The sequence below is a fragment of the Nymphaea colorata genome, chromosome 8 (assembly GCF_008831285.2).
Source record: "Nymphaea colorata isolate Beijing-Zhang1983 chromosome 8, ASM883128v2, whole genome shotgun sequence".
Classification (NCBI taxonomy): domain Eukaryota; kingdom Viridiplantae; phylum Streptophyta; class Magnoliopsida; order Nymphaeales; family Nymphaeaceae; genus Nymphaea; species Nymphaea colorata.
Window position 1 is genome coordinate 13,362,903 of NC_045145.1, and position 19,488 is coordinate 13,382,390.

The window sequence follows — 19,488 nt, forward strand, 5'->3', positions numbered from 1 at the left end:
TGTGTTCCTCTTTCTCTCTTCATCACCCCTCCACATCTTCCCCACCACCCCCAACCCCGCCACTCCAAAAAAACCAAAAACAAAAAAAAAACCAAAAAAAAGGGAAAACTGAATCACATTTAATGAGGAAGAAGAGATAAAACTTCAGCACACCAAACTGGTAGTCATCGAGTTCAAGACTCTAGTGTCCTATATAGGTAAATAAAAGAGAGAGCTGAATAGGTATAACCCAGACCACGCAAGTCAAAGACAAAAATTGTGCAATATAACCTTACAAATATGATCTCAAGAGCAATTTGATTAGAAACATATAAGTTAATTATTTATTGAGCTTTAATGTGTCATTTATCCATCAAAAAAATGGATGGCTCTTATAACATCAAGGTTTTGATAGTAGGAAAAATCGATATTTTCTATAAAACCAACTTGAATTAAAGCTTGTTATACATAATTAGTATTTAAAAAATATTAGCATGTATCTAGTTTAAAATATTTTTAACAAGAATTTAAATTGTTCAGTTTTTGTCTCTGAACTAGCCGTGTCTACCAGTCACTTTTCCTTTTATAAAATACAAGCCCAACTGATGACCTTTGTGAAAAAAAAAAAAAAAAGATGTGCATGGTGGATATTAGTATTTCCTATCATATCAGTCCCAACTGCCAAACATACAAGGGTCCTGTGTGTCGTCCAATTTCATTTTAATTTTTTTATTCTAAAATTTGTATATATTTTTCCATTTACTTTTTAAACAATAATTTATGATAATTTTTTTTTCCTTATATGTAACTCGTGTCCAAAATGATATGTTGCTATGATTTGGAATCATGAAAACATAAATCACAATACTTCCGAGTTCCAACATTAACCTGAACCGCACCTGTGATAGCTTGTTGCCCAATAAGATTACCGATGCTGCATCTGACGCAGCATTTTCTTTTGCATTTTGTAAGGCTATTCCAACATCAGCAAGAGCCAAAGAAGGTGCATCATTTATGCCGTCACCAACCTTGAAGCACATAAGACATGCACCATCATTTATGATTTATGGTGGTACTGGTTGATAACGAAGAGTAAGGTTGAGAACAATTCTTTGGTTGAAAGCACGAAACTGATCGAGATGCACTGGAAACAGAATTTGAGGGCAAAAGCAAGTACATACCATGGCAACACAATTCCCTTGATTTTGCAAGTTTGAGATAAATCTCGCTTTTTCTTGTGGATTCAAACAGGCATTAACATATTCTACTCCAATCACTTTAGCTATACTTTCCACTGCCTCTTCCCTGTCACCAGATAACAGCATTGTTTTGACTCCATATTGCTGAATCCTTCAAAAACAAAGAGCAAAATGGCAAGTCAGAAAGCCTGTTTTGAACACATTTATTATGTGGACAAGTAATTAACAATTCAATCAATTGAAGGCTACCAAGTCAGAAAAGTGAGACATGAATTTCCTCCAGAAAATACAATCAAGTTTTGAATCAGGGAATGATCCACAGCTTAAACCAATTTTTAGTTCTTATTTTGTGCACAATGTCATTTAGAAACCCTTGAGTACCAAGTGACCATAATAAACACCCAATATCTGCTATGCAGCTTATTGAACAAAAACTGCAGAAACATGAGAGAAAGAAAAAAATTATCAGCTCAAATCTTGTGGCAGCATTCAAGTTCTATTGATTCTAAAGTCTAGATGAGGTTTATCAATACATAGGTATCTAAATGAACAAATATTGATAACTTCTTTAAATGTAACTTCCAAAACTTTAACATTCAAAAATATTGACAAATCTTCTTTCTACCAAGAAAATCTACCTTGTATATTTGGTTGTTACCCTTAAGCCCTATATTTGAAAGTTTGAAACTACCTAAAATACAACCAACTAGAGATATCTGCCCCGTAATTTGGATGCTGTGTCAGGCAAATGAAACAGATCACTGCTTTTTATGGACAAAATGAATGTTATGTAATCACTTATTTTTATTAGAAGAAGAAAATTGCACAAGGACCACATTATGCTTGCAGAAACCAAAAGCTCCATATATTCTGTTTCTCTAGTTAAAAATTGATCAGCACCTGTATATAGTAGATTTTGCATCAGTGCGTAATGTATCTGACACTGTTATTGCACCTATCACTCCTTCCCCCTCGCACCCAACATAAACAATGGATTCTGAATTACTTGAAGGTGAGTCACCAGTTTGTAACCTATTTCTCAAGCAATTGTCCAGATCTGCTAGATCAGATTGTCTTGCCCATTGCTTGAAGCGTGCATAAACCCACTGCTTTGCACCAACTGCAACTAGAGAGCCATCAACTTCTGCCAAGCATCCATAACCAGGCTCCGTTAATTGCCCACTTGTGCTAGGAATTTCCAAATTAAGGGATTCTGCCTTGCTTAAGATAGCCTTTGCAATGGGATGTGATGCTGCTTTCTCCACTGCTGCAGCAAGCTGAAGAACCTCTGATTCTTTGCGAACTACAGAAACCACATCAGTGACAGCTGGCTTCCCTTCAGTCAGGGTACCTGTCTGAAATATAACGAAAAAGTCAGAGACATATGTTCTAAATCCAGTATCAAAGATAGCATGAGATTTTTGAAAATCTTGCGATATTTACAAGAAAATCGAATAAAACAGAAAAGTCAGCAAAAAAAAAAATCTCGCCAAAACAAAAATTTCATGATTTTTTAACGTTTTTCCCCAAATGTCAATATTTTTTGGTTTTTTAGAATCATTGAAGGTTTTTTATGTGTTATGGTTTTTTTAATTTTTTAAAAATTGTCAAGATTTTTCCAAGAAGAACAATTTTGCCAAAAAATACCCAAGAAAAGTGTCACCAATATTTTCCCGAGAATGATATTTGTGTCTAATCTCTAGCATATGATGGCAAACAGTCTATACCTTGTCAAAGGCAAAGACATTTACACTAGCCAATCGTTCCAATGCATCTCCACCTCTCAAAACAAGTCCTTGTCTAGCACCTATTTGACACCAAGGATGCAACATAAGAGGGTTTTCTTCCAATACCAAAGGTTTGTATCTCTCTATGAAGAACACATAAAGAACTCACCAAGAGATGTGCCAACAAGGATCGCAGTTGGTGTAGCAAGCCCTAGAGCACAGGGGCAAGAAACCACCTGAGTAGGAATTCAAAAGAAAAAAATTAATAGTGATGACCAACAAACAGATGCAGTAGCCAGGCGTATAAGTGCCAACAAGGACAGCAGTAAGTGTAGCAAGTCCAAGAGCACAAGGACAAGAAACCACTTAAAAGAATCCAGGATCAACAAACAGGAGCAGTAGCAAGGAGTAAATGTTGAAGAAATGTCCATGGAGCAATGCCGACTTGTTTTTTGGGTATATGTGATCTTTAAGAACTTTGCTGGAACACTATTCTTTGAGGTGTACACAGTATTCATCTCAAATATTTTGAAAAAAGAGAATGAAAATGATATATTTTGTACAGGTCTGACAACAGAAGAAGAGCCATACTCAGGTCCAAACGGATAAAGTTGGACCTCTCTTGTAACAGCATGCATATAGACCTGGACATGGAATCCGAGTTACCCCGTCTAATCAGCTCCAGTACGAGTCCCAAGATCCCACTGGCAAACTCCGAGTTACCCCATCTAAAGACAACCGAGCTGTTTGACTTTGCCTTTGCTAAATCAAACTTAGTTATTTGAAAAGAACACAGCACTCACTAATACATTCACAGCCAGCTTCAAGCTCAGAAGTAACGGGCTTCCCTCTGGCCCTGAAATGTCATTGAGAAGTACCTCAGGGAAAATGTCAGTTCCAATATAATACCTGAAAATGCACATCCGTATCAGTTTCAAAATGCAAGCAAAATCATGATATATACAATCAAAAGAATCTGCAAAAGCACCATGAACTCTAAACATCCCAACTCTGTCTTCTCATGCTCTTCTGCTTTACATGGCTTACTGAAACCAAAAGCACGTCAATAATATAACATCAACAAACATTCATTAAGAGACACGGTGGGTGTGGGTGTTAGTTAGCATGCTGTTGAGATTTGAATGCCGCAAGGCTCGACACTCAGTGACCTATAATGCAATGTTTATCTGTGTGTAACACGTAAAAATAATAAGATTAAATCAAAAGATTCACAACTCAACTATTCTACCAGATCAAAAAAGGTACAAAGAAAAGAATGGCGATTAGCGACCACCATATAAAGTTAAATATTAGGACATAAATCAGCCTCCACATCTCAAAATCAAGTCCAATATTTACTTAACACAAATATACTCTCAAAACAAATGGCTCACAATGCATGTAACGATATAGATGAAAATCTGCTTTTCTCTAACTCAAAATCTCACAAAAAATACACCCAATAGAGCTGAGACAAAAGAAACTGTGCCCCAAGGCACGAAAGAATATATTTCACTATTGAAAGCTTCAAAGAAGCATGAATAACAAGAAGGAACAGCAGTCCCTTTACTGGAATAAAAGACTAGCTGTTGGAGGCTTTCCAAGGTTAGAAGAGCTGCAGCTTGTTAGAAAATCTGCAGCCCAAAAACAGAATAAATAAAAACACATAATACAAAAAGAGAAAAGATAAAGAAGTAAAACATACAGATGTACAATAAAACCCCAATATTAACATACAGATGTACAATAAAACCCCAATATATATATAAGTACACACTCCCACACACAAATTATACATGTGAATCATGTAACAAAGGTATTTATGATTTTGTATACATATCCATACACGTACATATTTACATATTTTCTAACATATGAAAATGAGGTTGCTTAATGCAAAAATCAGAAGCATCAACCAATGTAATTGGCAAAGCAAAAATCAGAAGCATCTTCTTTCCTAGAATGAATATGCAGTTGTACAATCATTCTCCATAAAAGTCAAACAATTTCAAGTTACCAAAAGTAAGCAGATCTACAAGTCAACTGTTCGACAGTAACAAAGCAGTGTAAAGAAAAGTTAGTGGTGGGTGATTGCCACATACGATTCACAAAGACAGGCAAATGTGGCTTTGCAGTGCTAAATATCAGAAGAACTAAAGAAACCAATGTAAATGAAGGAGGAAAAGAAGAGGCAATCTAGGTGAGAAAAATCTACCACACCTCCATATTTGGAACTAAAGCTCATATTTACCCAGAATGAAGGTAAGCCAGATAATTATTCTTCATAGAGAATATCAAGACAACAAGCTGGTATTACTTGCAAGGATAACCAAACTAGAAAAGTTTCTACAGAGCAATAAGAACACATGCAACTACCAGAATGCAAAGGTTGCTGCAGATAACGTCATCACACTGTATACAAATGACCCAGCAATTGAATCTGCAATTCTTTGGATGGGAGCCTCATTACTTTGTGCATCCTCAACCTGTAAAACCCCAAAAGAGTCTTACTGTGCAGCATTTTTTTGGTCTAACCAGCAAATGGTGGCTTCTTATAGTGATTTTCAGTCAAAGTATACAAAAATACAATTGCAATCCACAAAACACCGACTTATGTTTCCCTTTCTATTTCTTTCCACTTGTTGTAACCAACAAAGTAAGAGGTGTCTTTGAAGTTTTTCTAATTCAAATCAAACTAAAGTGCTTCAGACTGCGATTTTTTTCCTCCATCTTTTTATTGCATGCAGGTCAGACATGCAACGACTTCAGTAAAAGACAAAAAGTCTATGTCACATGGATTCGCTGAAGGTGCCACACCTGTGTCAACACAGCTTGACATGGATGCAGGTTTCGACTTACACTGGAGTCCTGGACATGGTCCACCCCATGCTCGTCTTGATTGTCCAAATATGGACTCCATCAAAGGTAATTGAATCTAAAAAGCCACGGAATAGCTTTTATTTTATGCTGTAACCTTACCAGCTTAAGAAACCTTTCACATGAAGTAGGACATCAGAGTAGTCCTTCGTCAAATTATTTTGGGCACCACAGATTAGCTCATCAGACAATTCTGCCTCATGATATAATACCATAGAGTAAAAGCAATAAATTATCTGCATGTGGAGAATAAAACCAATTTGATGACATATTTGGCTAAAGGCATGCTTACTGTACTCTTATGAACTATGATTGAAAAATTTTGCACACACCTATCACATTATGTGCAGACAAGGATATACTTTCCAAGAGCAGTTCAGACATGAAAAAATGCTTTTGACAAATTAATATTTGGACACTAGCTTCATGTTTCCTCTTTTATGTCTTACATGTGTGCTTGAACTTTTATATCACAAATCCATCGTACAATCTGTGCCATTTGACAATTCCTACTTTTTGAACATCAATAGCCAGAAACTAAATCCTCTAAACTCTTTAGCCTCTTATTCATTGCTAACTATGTTTTCGTTCGCTTTAAAACAGATGGGTGCTAAAGTACTTCCAAAATAGTAGAAAAAATATCTAAGAAATACTTAATATGTGCCATGTAGTATACAAACTCAGAAGCAAGAAATTGGCAACATGACTAATTTAGGTACTGACAAGATCGAGAAGTAACATACTAACCAAACGAACAATTTTGGAAATTGTTGACATAGAACCAGTGGAAGATGCCTGAATCCTCAACGGGCCATCCTAGAAAATGCAACTGAAAACTGTCAGATCATGCATCATAATATGTCCCCACAAGACTGATAAGCATCTTAGAATATCTCATCTGAGAATAATTCACTTTGATAACTACTCACATGAAGTACATATTGCAGTGTGACTTTCATGGTAGTTAAGCCTGAACTGAAGCAACACTCAGACGGCCCCATATTGGCTCCTAATACTAAATGAGGTCCTCATATGAATTTATCCATGCATCTATACTAAACTCAAGGGACACCTTTCCAGAATGCCATACATGTTCTTAAATCTTAGACAATGTGTTAGGCTCTGTTTTAGTTTAATATGTTAGGTTCTGTTTTAGTTTACGTTATATTTGGGTTTATCAGTCAGTTTGGATCGGGACCATAGTAGGGACCCGCTTTGCTTATGCTGTAATCTCTTTTTGGGCGTGATTAGCCCTAATGCAAACTATTATGATGTTTTGTTCTCTCTCTTGATGCCTTTTCCTCTCTTCCACCGTACCAGTCGATTGATGGCCTTGAAGGCTATCAACTGGTATCAGAGACATGACAGATCCCGCTGCCGCCCTTGACGACAACGTGACGCTCACCGCCCTTGAGTCAGTAGTTACTCCAGTTTGCATATTCCAGGTAGTTAGTTTGGAAAGAAACAATGCTCCAAGTACCACAAGGACACAGTTTTACATGCATCACATGTTCCCAAACAAAATTACTGGTTGACTAATTTTTCCATGTTGAACAAGTTAATTCAACCTATTAATCTATTAGATATACCACAAGAGCACGGGGAGAGAAAAGAAAGAAAGAAAGAAAGAAGTAATGAATTTGACGATCAAAATCTGTGCATAAAGAGTAATGGCAAATCAATAATACAAGCTCTAAGAATGAGTCACATGGTAGGCATCCAAAACGAAGTTATCATTGAGATGTCAAATTAAGATGCATACCCAGTTAATAGTTCCAGCTGAAACAACGTGGCCTTTTTCCTTAAATACAGGAAGTGATTCTCCAGTGAGCATTGATTCATCCACACAACTGCTCCCTGCAACGACTCTCCCCTAAGAGAGTTTATAAGGGACATCAGGCCCTGATCAGCACTTAGCAGAGCAAAACATGCATAACAACCATCATAGACCGACAAAAAGCTAATCAACACTGACAATTTTGCAAAAAAACATTGTATAATAGAACATATCAAGTTTAACGGAGGAAAAAAAATAACTGTTTATCGTATCTGCATTTTGTTTTTCTTAGCATCATGAAAGTAAAATCTCATAAGAAAACTTTATTAAGACAGGTATCAAGCTCTTGGGAACTAATACCGGACTTCTAAAGAGTTCTATAGCCAATTCTATATCTAAGAAAAAAAAAGCCATTTACTTCACTTAATTAGTTGTGCTGATAATGCAATTTGTGATGTTGTTCTAGAAACACCTTAAAGGTACTCCAGTTTGCAAGTCCTAGAGCAAGTACCGGAGTCAGGTTCTTTCTTTCAATCTTCAAGAAACATAGTGAATGGTTGTTACCTAATTATCTCATATGAAAGTTTCTTTAAGGCTTCAGAAGCAACATGTAGACCTCCGTTAGAACATTTGGGCCCTGACGCTCATTAATGGCATCAGCCTGTATTTATCTTGACGTCCATTCACACTTGCATTACAAATGATTGTAGATTTTTTGTAACACCTCAAAAGTTTAGTCATGTATTGAAGATTGTGAGATATATTCAAGGGCTTATAAATGGTGTAGTTAAAGTAATTAGTTGTTCTGGTTCCTAGCCTTTTTAGGTCTAGAACCGAAACTGCTAAGAGGGGGGTTGGGATGCGTCGGACCAAAGGCCCGAGCCTGAAAGTGGCTCTGGTCGTTACAGTGATATCACAACACGGTTCAACATTCGGACCTGGGGTCCCAAACACAAGGACGTGTGTACCCTAAGGGGAGTGGATTGTAACCTAAGTCACATGGGTAATTCAGTAAGGTCCACGTACCCATGTCGCCGTACCCGTACCCAAAATGGGTACTTTGACACTTGGGTACCTATAGATCCAAACTGCTTAATTTTACTTTGATTTAATTTTTTCCACCTTACTTTTTATTCTATTCTTTGGATGTGAAAATTCGATTGATGTTCATATTTGACTAAGGGGTTGCTTGGTTGTCCATATGTTTAAAGTTTTTCATAGGTTTCTAAAACACACTACTACAAGAGCCGTTGATATATATTTTCTATGTTATTTATTTGTTTATGTTGATGTATATTCTTTATTTTGATATATATTTTCTAAGTATTTCTTATTGTTTATATATATATATACGGCCGTACCCTCGCACCAAGTTTTTTGAAAATGGTCAGCACCCGCACCAACACCCGTACCCGTACCTATGTGACTAGACTGTAACACATCAAAAATTTAGCTCTTGGTCCGATGGATCTCAACCCGCCCCCTAGCAATTTTAGTTTCAGCCCCAAAAAAGGCTAGGAATCAGGACAACAAATCACTTTAACAACCCCCTTTATAAGTCCTTGAAGGTCTCTCACATTCTTCAATACGGGACTAAACTTTTGGGGTGTTACATTTTTCTTTTTCTTTTAGCATGGGATGGAGAATGCAAGCAAAAGATAAAAAGAAAATTGGAACAAAAAAAACATTTGTTAATCGACACATGCCAACTAACGTATATGTTATGAAAAAGTAAGTAGACAAGTTAAACTTCTGATCTTGCTGCAGTATTTCGGTAATCCATCTCGACGGAACACAATGTAGAAAGGCTTCAGATGAAAATGAAAATGCAAGAGAACATTATAACAGCCCTTACCTGGTAACAAAGTGCAGGTAACACCTTTTGTATACAATAGTTCTTATCAAAGGGAAGTACAAAAATAAGAACAAAGTTGTACAGTAGCTTGGCTGTGTTTGAAGAAAAGAAACACAACACAGAATATGGAAGCCAATCATAGCTTATGCAACTGATTAAAAGCTAGAACCATAGAAAACATCATGCACAGTTTACATCATAGTTCATGCATCTAGAGGAACAGTCTTCTCAGAACAGAGTTACATATAAAGATTTGAAACCAATCACAGCTTATGCAACTGAAGAAAGATAACAACAGATAAAATATCACAGAAAGCTTATATTGTAATTCGTACATCCACAGGAACAGTCTCTCCTGGAAAAACTAAGATTGAATCTCCAACTCTGATATCATCCGTCGAAACTTCAACAGTAATTGCATCAGCACATACTGCATTTTCATCTGATATGCCATTCTCAGAAGATGTAACTACCAAACGTGATTGAGAAGAGACTAATGACTGCATCAAAGAATCCTCTTACTGTTAATAGCAAAGCAGCAAAGCGTAACAATGTTAAAAAGAAAGCATGTGGTCAATAATTAATAGCAGATGCACAAACTTGAAACTTGAAAGGAATAAAAACATTAGAAGGAAATTCACAATCCTTATCTGAAAGGCTTCGCTAAACAATGCAACTATGCTGGACCATTAACAAAGATACAAGAGAATGCATATGTTGCTAAAATTACTAGGCACAGCCTAGGAGAAGCCCACAGCCTAGGTGATAGGAGCATTAAGCAGTCCCAACAAATAAAAACTGAAATGATTCACTATGAAAAATCTACAATTATCAACCTATAGAAAATAAAACAATTAAAATGGACAAGAACAGTCACATTAAACCTTCCAAAACATGATAATAAACATCACTAACAGTTTGAGAGATTTATATAAGAAAGTTGAACTACTAGAGTTCAAAGGTTATACGGCATAAAGAGAGCAAGTTTACAATTTAACATCATTGCTTTGCAATGTTATAAGGCATGCAAAATTTCCTAAATATGAACTATTAAGTCTCTAACTTTAATTTTTTCAATCTAAAAGCCTACACTAAAACCTAAAATTATTAATCTAATTTCTATATTTTAAAAAGAGCACATAAATCCCCAACATAATCACAACTTTCATGTTAACATCATTTATTGTAACACCATCTTCTATTATAATTCTGATAAAAAAGAATTATAAGGAAAATTAATATATATGTGCATGCACACATACATATACAACACACAAAGTTCAACTTATAATAGCATATGAACTATAACTGCAACTATAATTTGTAAGTACATATACACCCACATACATACATGCATGCATACAGATATACTTCTAATGCAAAATCACATGCAACATCCAAGAGAATGAGGAAAAGAAAATATGCATGGAAACAGAAGACCAAGAAGAAAAATTACTACTTCAGACCACAAAAGAAGAAAAAATAATTGCCTTAGACAGAGTAAAGAAAATCTTAGGCTGTCGAGTGCCCAGGCAAACCTAGGCATTTCAAGTGGCAGGGCACCTAGGAACAGCAAGCATGGTCAATCAGCCAGACCTAGGAGCCTAAGTAGGCCTAGGTGAGTTTCTAAGACCATACGAGACAACACATGCACATATGTTGCTTTTTCTCATGATAAATCTTCGAAAAACAATTATCATTAACCAATTAAAATTGGAAGCTAGAACATATAATCTGCAACTATGCCACCTAAAATTGGTCTGAGTGTCTAATGTGGTGAAACTCAAGCTGCTTCGTGCTTTTGTTTGAACCTTAAAGAGGCTATAAACTAGGACAAACCAATGGTTGGGTCAGAAATTTTGGTGTGCAAGAGCACTAATGTGTAAATCTTTAGTTGAACGGGGTGTTGTATGTAACTGTTATGCACTTACATGAGATTTTTTGGGAAGTTAAGGGGGAAAATGTCTGACTTATATGGGGCTCTGCTAGTAGAATAAACGAGTCACATGGATATATAATCCCCTCAAAATTTTGAAAATATTCAATACAAGACTATTTTTTAAGTCATTTCACACATATATGGTGTTACAATTTTCCATCCCTAAGAAACTCATGTCCTCGCATGTTGGACTCCAAATTTAGGTATTGAACTAGGCCTTGATAGCACTTGTAACTACCTGATTCAAAACTGACCTAAGTATCCTATATGGTGAATCCCAACTCACTTTGTAGCCAACTTCATTGTTGTGTCTAAAAGGTTACAAGACAGTTCATAAACCCGATTTCTCAAAGTCTTTGGCATAAGACTATTTTGAAGTCTTCCCACACATATAGGGTGCTTCAATCCAACTCCTCTAAGTAAAATGTGTTTTCATGTTTTGAAATCCAAGCCTGAAATTGTAAACAACTCATCAGAAACTAATCCAACTGGCTGACATGGCGTACCCCAACCACTCTACTGTCAGCTTCAGCTCATACCATAAAAAGCTACAAACCAGGACAATTGGTGGTATTGGACACAAATAAATAAACCACCAAAGATTTCTTAAAATATTTCATATAAGACTAGTCTTAAATCGTTCCACACATACTGTGTGCTATAATCCACCCTTATCAAGGAACATGCGGCCTCACGTCTTCAGCTCCAGGTGCAAGTGCCCAATTTTGAACCCTACCTAAGCTTTTAGTCTAACAAACCTCAATCAACCCCTATAGCTGGCTTCGTTTCAAATTATGCACCAACATTCAAAAAACATGACACTAGCTTGACTCAGGTATGACAGAGACAGCAATAGCCTACCAGATAGGTGTCAATTTACAGTTCTTATGCAAACCCAAATTAGGAAGCAGTGCGTGAAATGAAAAAAAGCATTCATTTCAAATTGGTAGAGAACTGAGAAACTATGACCACAATTTGGAAATTTCAATGTGATATAGATGGAAAACAATGTATGCAATGGAGTTGATTGTTAGTTGCTGAACACAGATATAACAACCCGACCCACTCCTAGGCTCAGGCCCCTAGTTCGGTGGATCCCAACCCGCCTCCTAGTAGTTTCTACTCCAGCCCCAAAAAGGCCAGGAATCAAGACAACCATCTATTCAATAACCCCTTTTATAAACTCTTGACGATCTCTCACAATCTTCGGGTGTTACAATCCACCCCCTTAAGACACACGCTTCCATGCGTGTGGGACCCTAGGTCCGAGTGTTGAACCGGCTCATATACCACTGTAACAACCCAACCCACTCCTAGGCTCGGGGCCCTAGTTCAGCGGATGCCAACCCGCCCCCTAGTAGTTTCAGCTCCAGCCCCAAAAAGGCTAGGAACCAGGACAACCATCTTTTCAATAAACCCCTTTATAAACCCTTGAAAATCCCTCACAATCTTCAATACGAAACTAAATTTTTGGGGTGTTACAACAGATCAGAATAGTGAATGGATGCAGCTCCTTTCAAAACCCCAGAGTATTTGGGAAGCTTGCAAGTACAACACATTGGTCGTAAGATGGAGCCGGAACAACTTAATGATGCATTGAACCAGGGAAACAACAAAACCAGGATTGGATCCTAATATTGACCAATTTCTCAAATGTACAAACTTTATCCAATTTAACATGACCAGGCCACTCTAAACTCATTATACTGTTGTCAAAGAACATTAATAAAAGAGACAGTGTTGAGCAAACAGCTAACCAGCAGTTGGTTCATATCACTAGATGCTCTAAGTCTTGCCCTTTCTTCCAACGAACGCCCAAGAAGCACAAAACCAAGAAGCATGACCTGCATACTAAAGAAAAAGATGCACATAAGAAATATGAAAATTTTCTAGCTAGTGAACTTCATTTTCATAAGAAACTGACTGTTAGTGGATTTATGTGATGTACACCACTTAAACTGGTACCTATATGCTATTGTACCATACCAGCAAAATACAAAAAAGGAAACGTTTTAACTTTTAAGACACACGGAACAAGAAAGGTGCAAACAAAAGAAAAAGGAACCTGAACGGTCAAAAGAAATATTTGAGTTGCTAAAAGAAACTGACTCTACACTATTGGAAACCCTGCTCAAACATCACAAAGGACCAAAAAGTATGCAGTATGAAGAGAGATGCATACAAATGCACACACACACACAGAAGAGAATAGAGTTCAGCCTGAAACCGACAGCATTAAGCTAGTCAGTTACAGTACTTTCTCTTTCCTGCATAAATTTTAATAGATGAATGAGAGGAAATCCTTTTCAATGTTGAAAAGTTTATCTGCAAATTCCATCACTCCAGCCTTCAAATACGCAAGACAATCCACTCACCAGAACCAAGAAATCCCAGCATCAAAAGTACAATGAAACATCTTTTGAGACTAACTAAACTCACTACAGAACATTTTATCATAGTAACAAGCACACAACTTGGGAGCTGCACAAAAGGAACTATACGTCAACACCGGCAATTTGAAGTATGTCATTTACATGCAATAACAAATAAGGAGAGAAATGGAGGTGCAGTGACCATCTTCACATATTTAAAGGGAGAAAAAAGACATGGAATGTGGAACATGCACATGAAGAGACCAAATAATATGGAGTCGTGGAAATATGCAATGAAGGTAACCACCTCTGGGAAAACTTGCCCACTGTCCTGTCTAGATCCTCAAACAAATGCATGCCAACAATATCACTGAGGCACTCTATAATGCCATAGGTTTAGTGAGATAGATATGCCTTGACAGTGTAAATATGCCATCACCGGCACTTACCAAAGGTTAACAGTGAAAGTCAAAATGACCATGTTAATGCCAATAAGAAAATCCTGCAAACATACTTATGAACTTCATGTATAACGTTGGTATTTGCAGGCAACATTTTTCTGTCCACTTTGCACTGAGGATTATTTTCTTGTTATTCATTGATCATCGTGCTGAACTTTATTGAATACGTTGGACCAAAAAATCAGTTTTGCAGGATTACCCATGCACTAATGCACAAATTTCCTTGTCCAGGTTACAAAATTTGTCATTACAAGTTTTTGTTAATTATCAAGGACTATCAGGTGAAAAATTTAGCTAAGATGAATATAACAACGGTGGTATCAGTAAAATGATAACAAAATTATTACATTATTATTTCATTATTATTATTATTATTATCATCAACAAACAGCTAAAATAAAGTTGTGGTACTTATCATGTCTAACTTTCAGGATATAACCAAATGTCATTTAAAATGCACCAGACAAGAAAAGATCAGGAACACCTAAGCATTCAAAATGTTATGCCTAGGCATGAGACCAAGACTAACATGTGCAGTGGCAGTAGATTACCGGTTCGTCAAAGAAGCTGGCATCCCATTCAAGCCCAGGGTTCAGCAAGGACACCTAGAGGAACAGAGATGAACTATATGTCAGAATGATTGAAATGTCTATAAAGAAAACAAATCTTTCATAGTAATAAGTTAGAGATTCAAGCACTAAAAAAATAAGCTGTTGCTGCCAAAAACTGAGGAAGACATCGATAGCCAACTCACCAAACTTATAGCAAATGCAGCCATACATCCAAAACCAACAAGAGAGTTCATGTTAGGAGATCCTTTCGAAAATGCATTTGCACCATCTGCAAGCAGATCTGTAATCACGTAGAAAGGACTAGTTTACATTCTTTTCTTTCCAGTGGATTCATGTTCATGTGCATGCACAGATATATGTGCAGCACATATTTGAGCACATTTTACATGCATAATGACCCGACCAAGATTGACCCAAATGCTAACCTGCGCTGCAGCCAGTTTCAGTTTGCACTAAAAAAGTCTAAAAAGCAACGCAATTAGCAGTGGGCACTAAAGTTTATAAAAATCTGACTTTATCTCAAGATAATCAATACAGGACAAGTCCAAGCATGTGGGATGCCAGGTTTGAGTGTTTAACAATGTGCTGATTCCAACTGTAATGACCCAACCAAGATCTGCCAAACTGCTCAGTCTGGCATATCTTAATAAGCCTTGTAAACAATTTCAGTTTCTGCCTGGAAAGGCTAAAAGTCAGACCAACCAGTAGCAGAGAGCCAAGGTTTATAAACTCTTCATCTTTTCTTGGTGAGCGTAAGATAAAACCGGTCACCCCCATCTCTTGGGATGTTAAATCACGTGACCAGTAAAACATAATAAATAAAGTGATTAGTAGAATATAATAACAAGATTAACAATAGCCATCTTATTGAACATGTACACATATACAAATCAATCAGTAACTGTGAAACGTGTGAATTTCACGTGCAAGTTAGAGATTGGAAAATAATGACAGAAAAGTAATTTGGCTCACCTCTTCCTGGTCCAAACAAGGCAACCAACGCAGTGCAGCATTTCACATAAGAATTCTGCAAGATATCCCAGATTGGCCCTACATCAAATTTGTAATGAACGAACAAATCACTTGGTGTAGATTGTTAAAGAATACTTATCCCATAATTGTTCTTAAATGCAAAATAACGAGCTTTGGCACGTCCGCATACACATACGTGCATGCAGACGTACACCGAGACGTCGGGACTATGATAGAATCTCTGATCGATATCGTCTTGTTCTGCCTTTTAATCTAACGCGACATACTGCGCGTCTATTTTGAGGTGCATCATGAGAACATACAAGAAGAGCGTCTCACAGAAAGTCCAGCCCTACGCTACGAATGACAGGAAAAACTGAATGGAGAAGCAAAAGAAGGTTCAGAATCCTACCGTGTGCTAGATGAATTCCGAACGAGTGCAGTAAATGAGAAGCGTGCCCTCCGCAACACAGGGCAACCAAGGTCCAGGCGATGGCAACCCTGTTCCCGCTCCTAGCGAGCAACTTCTCCTTCCTCTCAAACATGTCCTTCCATTTCTTGATGTTATCCGCAACCCCTTGCCTCGAGTTCCTTCGCTTTGCGGGAAATCCACAATCAGTGAGCTTACGTGCAAGATCCTCCGCAGCGCTCACCGGGACATCCGAGCTCAGCCTAACGGCCACGGTTTCAGTAACCAGGTTGACTGCCGCCGAATCGACGCGATCATCAGCGAGGAGGATGGACTTGACCCTAGCGACACAGGCACCGCACATCATCCCGCTAACATCTAGGAGCAGGGAACGCTCTTCCGCCTGCGTTTCCGGCGAGTTCAGGGCAGTCGGCAATCCGATACCTACGGCTTCAGCACGGCAGATCCCGTGACGAGTTCGAGGGAAACGCCGTCGGAACAGACGCGAAGTTGCGTGGAATGACGTGCGAAATGGTTGGGGGAGAAGGACCGTTCCATGTTTTACGATGGTGTCAAGTGGAAGGAAGGGAAGGGCGCGCTGCAGAAGTTCACCCGCCAATGCCATGGGTTGGACTGGAGCAGGCGATGTTCGATCCCCCTCAGCATTACAGAGGGAGCGAAACTAAACGAGTGGCAGGAAGTGGATGGCGTTTTATTCGAGAGGCGAGGTAACGGATTACGGAGCGACGAGGCCCACCACCTCTGCGGCCTGCTCTCCACCACTAGATAGTTGTGGCAAAAGGTCGGGGACGAGTCTGAATTGAACTCCTATACTGACGCGAATGCTTGGGTAAGGTGGGAGAGAGAGAGAGAGAGGTCCGGGGCGGAAGCAAAAACAAAGAAAAGGAAAAATCTTTGCAGAAGGAAATAGTATCCGAGCGCCATGACTCGAATTGGATGGCACGTAAAAATTGCCAGCTTAACCGTCACGCGACCCTCCATGATTAAAATTTAAATCGCATCAATTTGCTTAACGCCAGGCCTGCGTCACCCGAATCTTCAGGTTCCTTTTTTGTTATCCTTTCTACCTGAGCGTAATCACCATCATCAAGATTTTGCAAAAGTTCGTGGTCATCTCTTAGAGGCTGATATTCAGCTTCCTCTCAGGCACGACTTTGAGCTCCCCTTCAAGAATCCATTAAAATCGAAACAATTAAACAACACATACCAGCCATCTCTAACCGAGGCACTCTGGATGTAAGTCGTCCAGCGGCGGGCTGAATTTTGATGAGAAGAAAATTACGCCATTTAAAAACTTTTTAAAGCACGTCACAAAACATGTCGAGTTTTTTTCAGAAACTATAATATAATCGCGAATGTTGTTGATGAATCCAACAATCAAATGCTGAACGCATCTTCATACCTTGTTTCGTTAATCAAGAACATGTGTTCCAATGAAACAGTACTTTTCTTATCAAACAACCATACTCTTCATGTCCTCTCCAGCAGAATTTTGTGGTGAGAAGCAGAATCTGGCATCAGTTATTAACTCCAGCAGGATCTTGCTAAGCTTCTAAAGGTATTAAACATTCTCACTTTTGCTTGAGCAATTCGAAGCGAATGTGAGATGAACTGTCACAATGTCGACCAACCACATCGAATCCTAACACTATCAAACAAAGATTGGAGAAACTGGACACTCCCACTACGAACAAACTAGGCGAAAGTTTGTGAGTGATGATCAATAACTTAAGGAAGCATATCAGTGCATGAAAGTGGCGTTCAAAGCTGAACTCAAAGAAATCACAAGGCAAGATCGTCAAGACAATGCTAAAAGAATCAAAACGTAATTTAGAATCAAGTGCACCTACTGCAAAAAGTTGGACTTACCAAGGTAAATGTTGGGATCTCCATGGCAGACCAGCTAAACGGAACAGCCATGGGAACACATCCAAGGGAGGTGAAATTAGTATCACATAAGTTGCTAAACTGCTACTACAGGTTGCACAATCGAATCTAGCAACGGCTGCCAACACAAAGACTGAAGGCAAGAAAGATCAAGGTAACACATTAGCTTACATCTCTTGTTATAATCTCAACATGTAGGTGCTCGACTGTGGGGCAACAAATCACATAGCATGCGACATTCACAATGTGAGCAGATTGCAAAAATGCAAGATAATCAGTACGCATGGCTGATGAACTAGATGTCCCGATAGAAGATGTTGGTAAAATTCTTCTTACAGGGAAATCAAGTCCCACTAAAGTCTTTTATGTACCCAAATTTTCTATAAGTTTAATTTCAATAAGCAAGATTACTAACATAATATTATATTATCTGCTCGAAAGGTGATTTTCCAAAAATCACAACTCTTGGAAGACGATTGGTGAAGGACAGGAAGTCTGGGAATTGTACACCATACATGTTCAAAAGTTCAAAGAATTCTCAGCAACAAGGAAAAAGTAGGAGTTCAAGTTGTGGCAGTGTAGAATGGGTCACCCATCAAACCGTGTATTATAGTTTATGGTTCCCAACTTATAGTCAAGGTCAGATGTGTGCAAGTCCAATGAACTCCAACAAATGACAAGTGTTGTGATTCCCGAGTCAGAAGTAAGTAGCAAGAAGTATTTTAAATTAGTTCATGGAGGTGTATGGGGACCAGCTCTGTTGAAGTCAAGGTCGGGATTCAAAAATCTTGCATTGTTTCATAGACGACAAGTCCCAAATGTCGCGGGTGAGTTTTATGTCAAAGAAGAGTGATGTCCTAAACTGTTACAAACAGTTTTACCAAATGACCAGCATTCAATATAATAAAGCTATCAAAGTGTTTAGATTGGACAACAGAGGTCTGAGTTCAAAAATTTTCTTAGAGACAAAGGAGTCATCCTACAGCTAGCCGGTCTTGGCACTCCATAGCAGAACGGAATGTGTAAATGAAAGAACAGACACTTACTCAACATTGCTAGAGCCATGTTTTACCTGAGTGTCCCTGCAGAATAATTTGTCGCTATATGCTATATCAAGCGTTTGCTATCTGATTAACGCAACCCCGAGCAGAAAAACAGCGAACCAAGGTCCATTCAAGATTGTGAATGGCAGCAAACCATCCCTGCAACACAGATCGTCCGAATGTCTGTGTGATGTTAAGTTACAAGAACATAAATAAACTGGAAAAGCGAGTAGCGAGATACACATTATTAGGATACTCGACGATCAGAAAGGGTTACATGTGTCATCGCTCAAGCACCAACATATTTTATATATCCAGAACGTGAAATTTGTAGAAGATCAGCATTATTTCATCAATCGTGCAGGCGGACAGCATGCCAGTGCCCATATTGGGCACCA

At 38.2% G+C, this 19,488-nt stretch overlaps 1 protein-coding gene across 1 annotated transcript in view; it reads right to left on the reverse strand.

Annotated features, from left to right (window-relative positions):
- The window catches only part of LOC116259656 (copper-transporting ATPase PAA2, chloroplastic), a 28,281-nt gene extending 10,962 nt beyond the window's left edge, over nucleotides 1-17,319 (reverse strand). Inside the window, exons 1-15 of the mRNA XM_031637518.2 lie at nucleotides 16,143-17,319; nucleotides 15,731-15,808; nucleotides 14,941-15,038; nucleotides 14,738-14,791; nucleotides 13,111-13,197; nucleotides 9,750-9,914; nucleotides 7,545-7,655; nucleotides 6,530-6,598; nucleotides 5,282-5,391; nucleotides 3,709-3,814; nucleotides 3,075-3,141; nucleotides 2,906-2,985; nucleotides 2,079-2,533; nucleotides 1,161-1,329; nucleotides 879-1,007 (exon numbers count right to left, since the gene is read on the reverse strand). Coding sequence (XP_031493378.1) covers nucleotides 879-1,007; nucleotides 1,161-1,329; nucleotides 2,079-2,533; nucleotides 2,906-2,985; nucleotides 3,075-3,141; nucleotides 3,709-3,814; nucleotides 5,282-5,391; nucleotides 6,530-6,598; nucleotides 7,545-7,655; nucleotides 9,750-9,914; nucleotides 13,111-13,197; nucleotides 14,738-14,791; nucleotides 14,941-15,038; nucleotides 15,731-15,808; nucleotides 16,143-16,764 — 2,400 coding nt within the window. The 5' untranslated portion in view covers nucleotides 16,765-17,319. The remainder of the gene's footprint in view (nucleotides 1-878; nucleotides 1,008-1,160; nucleotides 1,330-2,078; nucleotides 2,534-2,905; nucleotides 2,986-3,074; nucleotides 3,142-3,708; nucleotides 3,815-5,281; nucleotides 5,392-6,529; nucleotides 6,599-7,544; nucleotides 7,656-9,749; nucleotides 9,915-13,110; nucleotides 13,198-14,737; nucleotides 14,792-14,940; nucleotides 15,039-15,730; nucleotides 15,809-16,142) is intronic.
- Nucleotides 17,320-19,488: the final 2,169 nt, after the last annotated feature.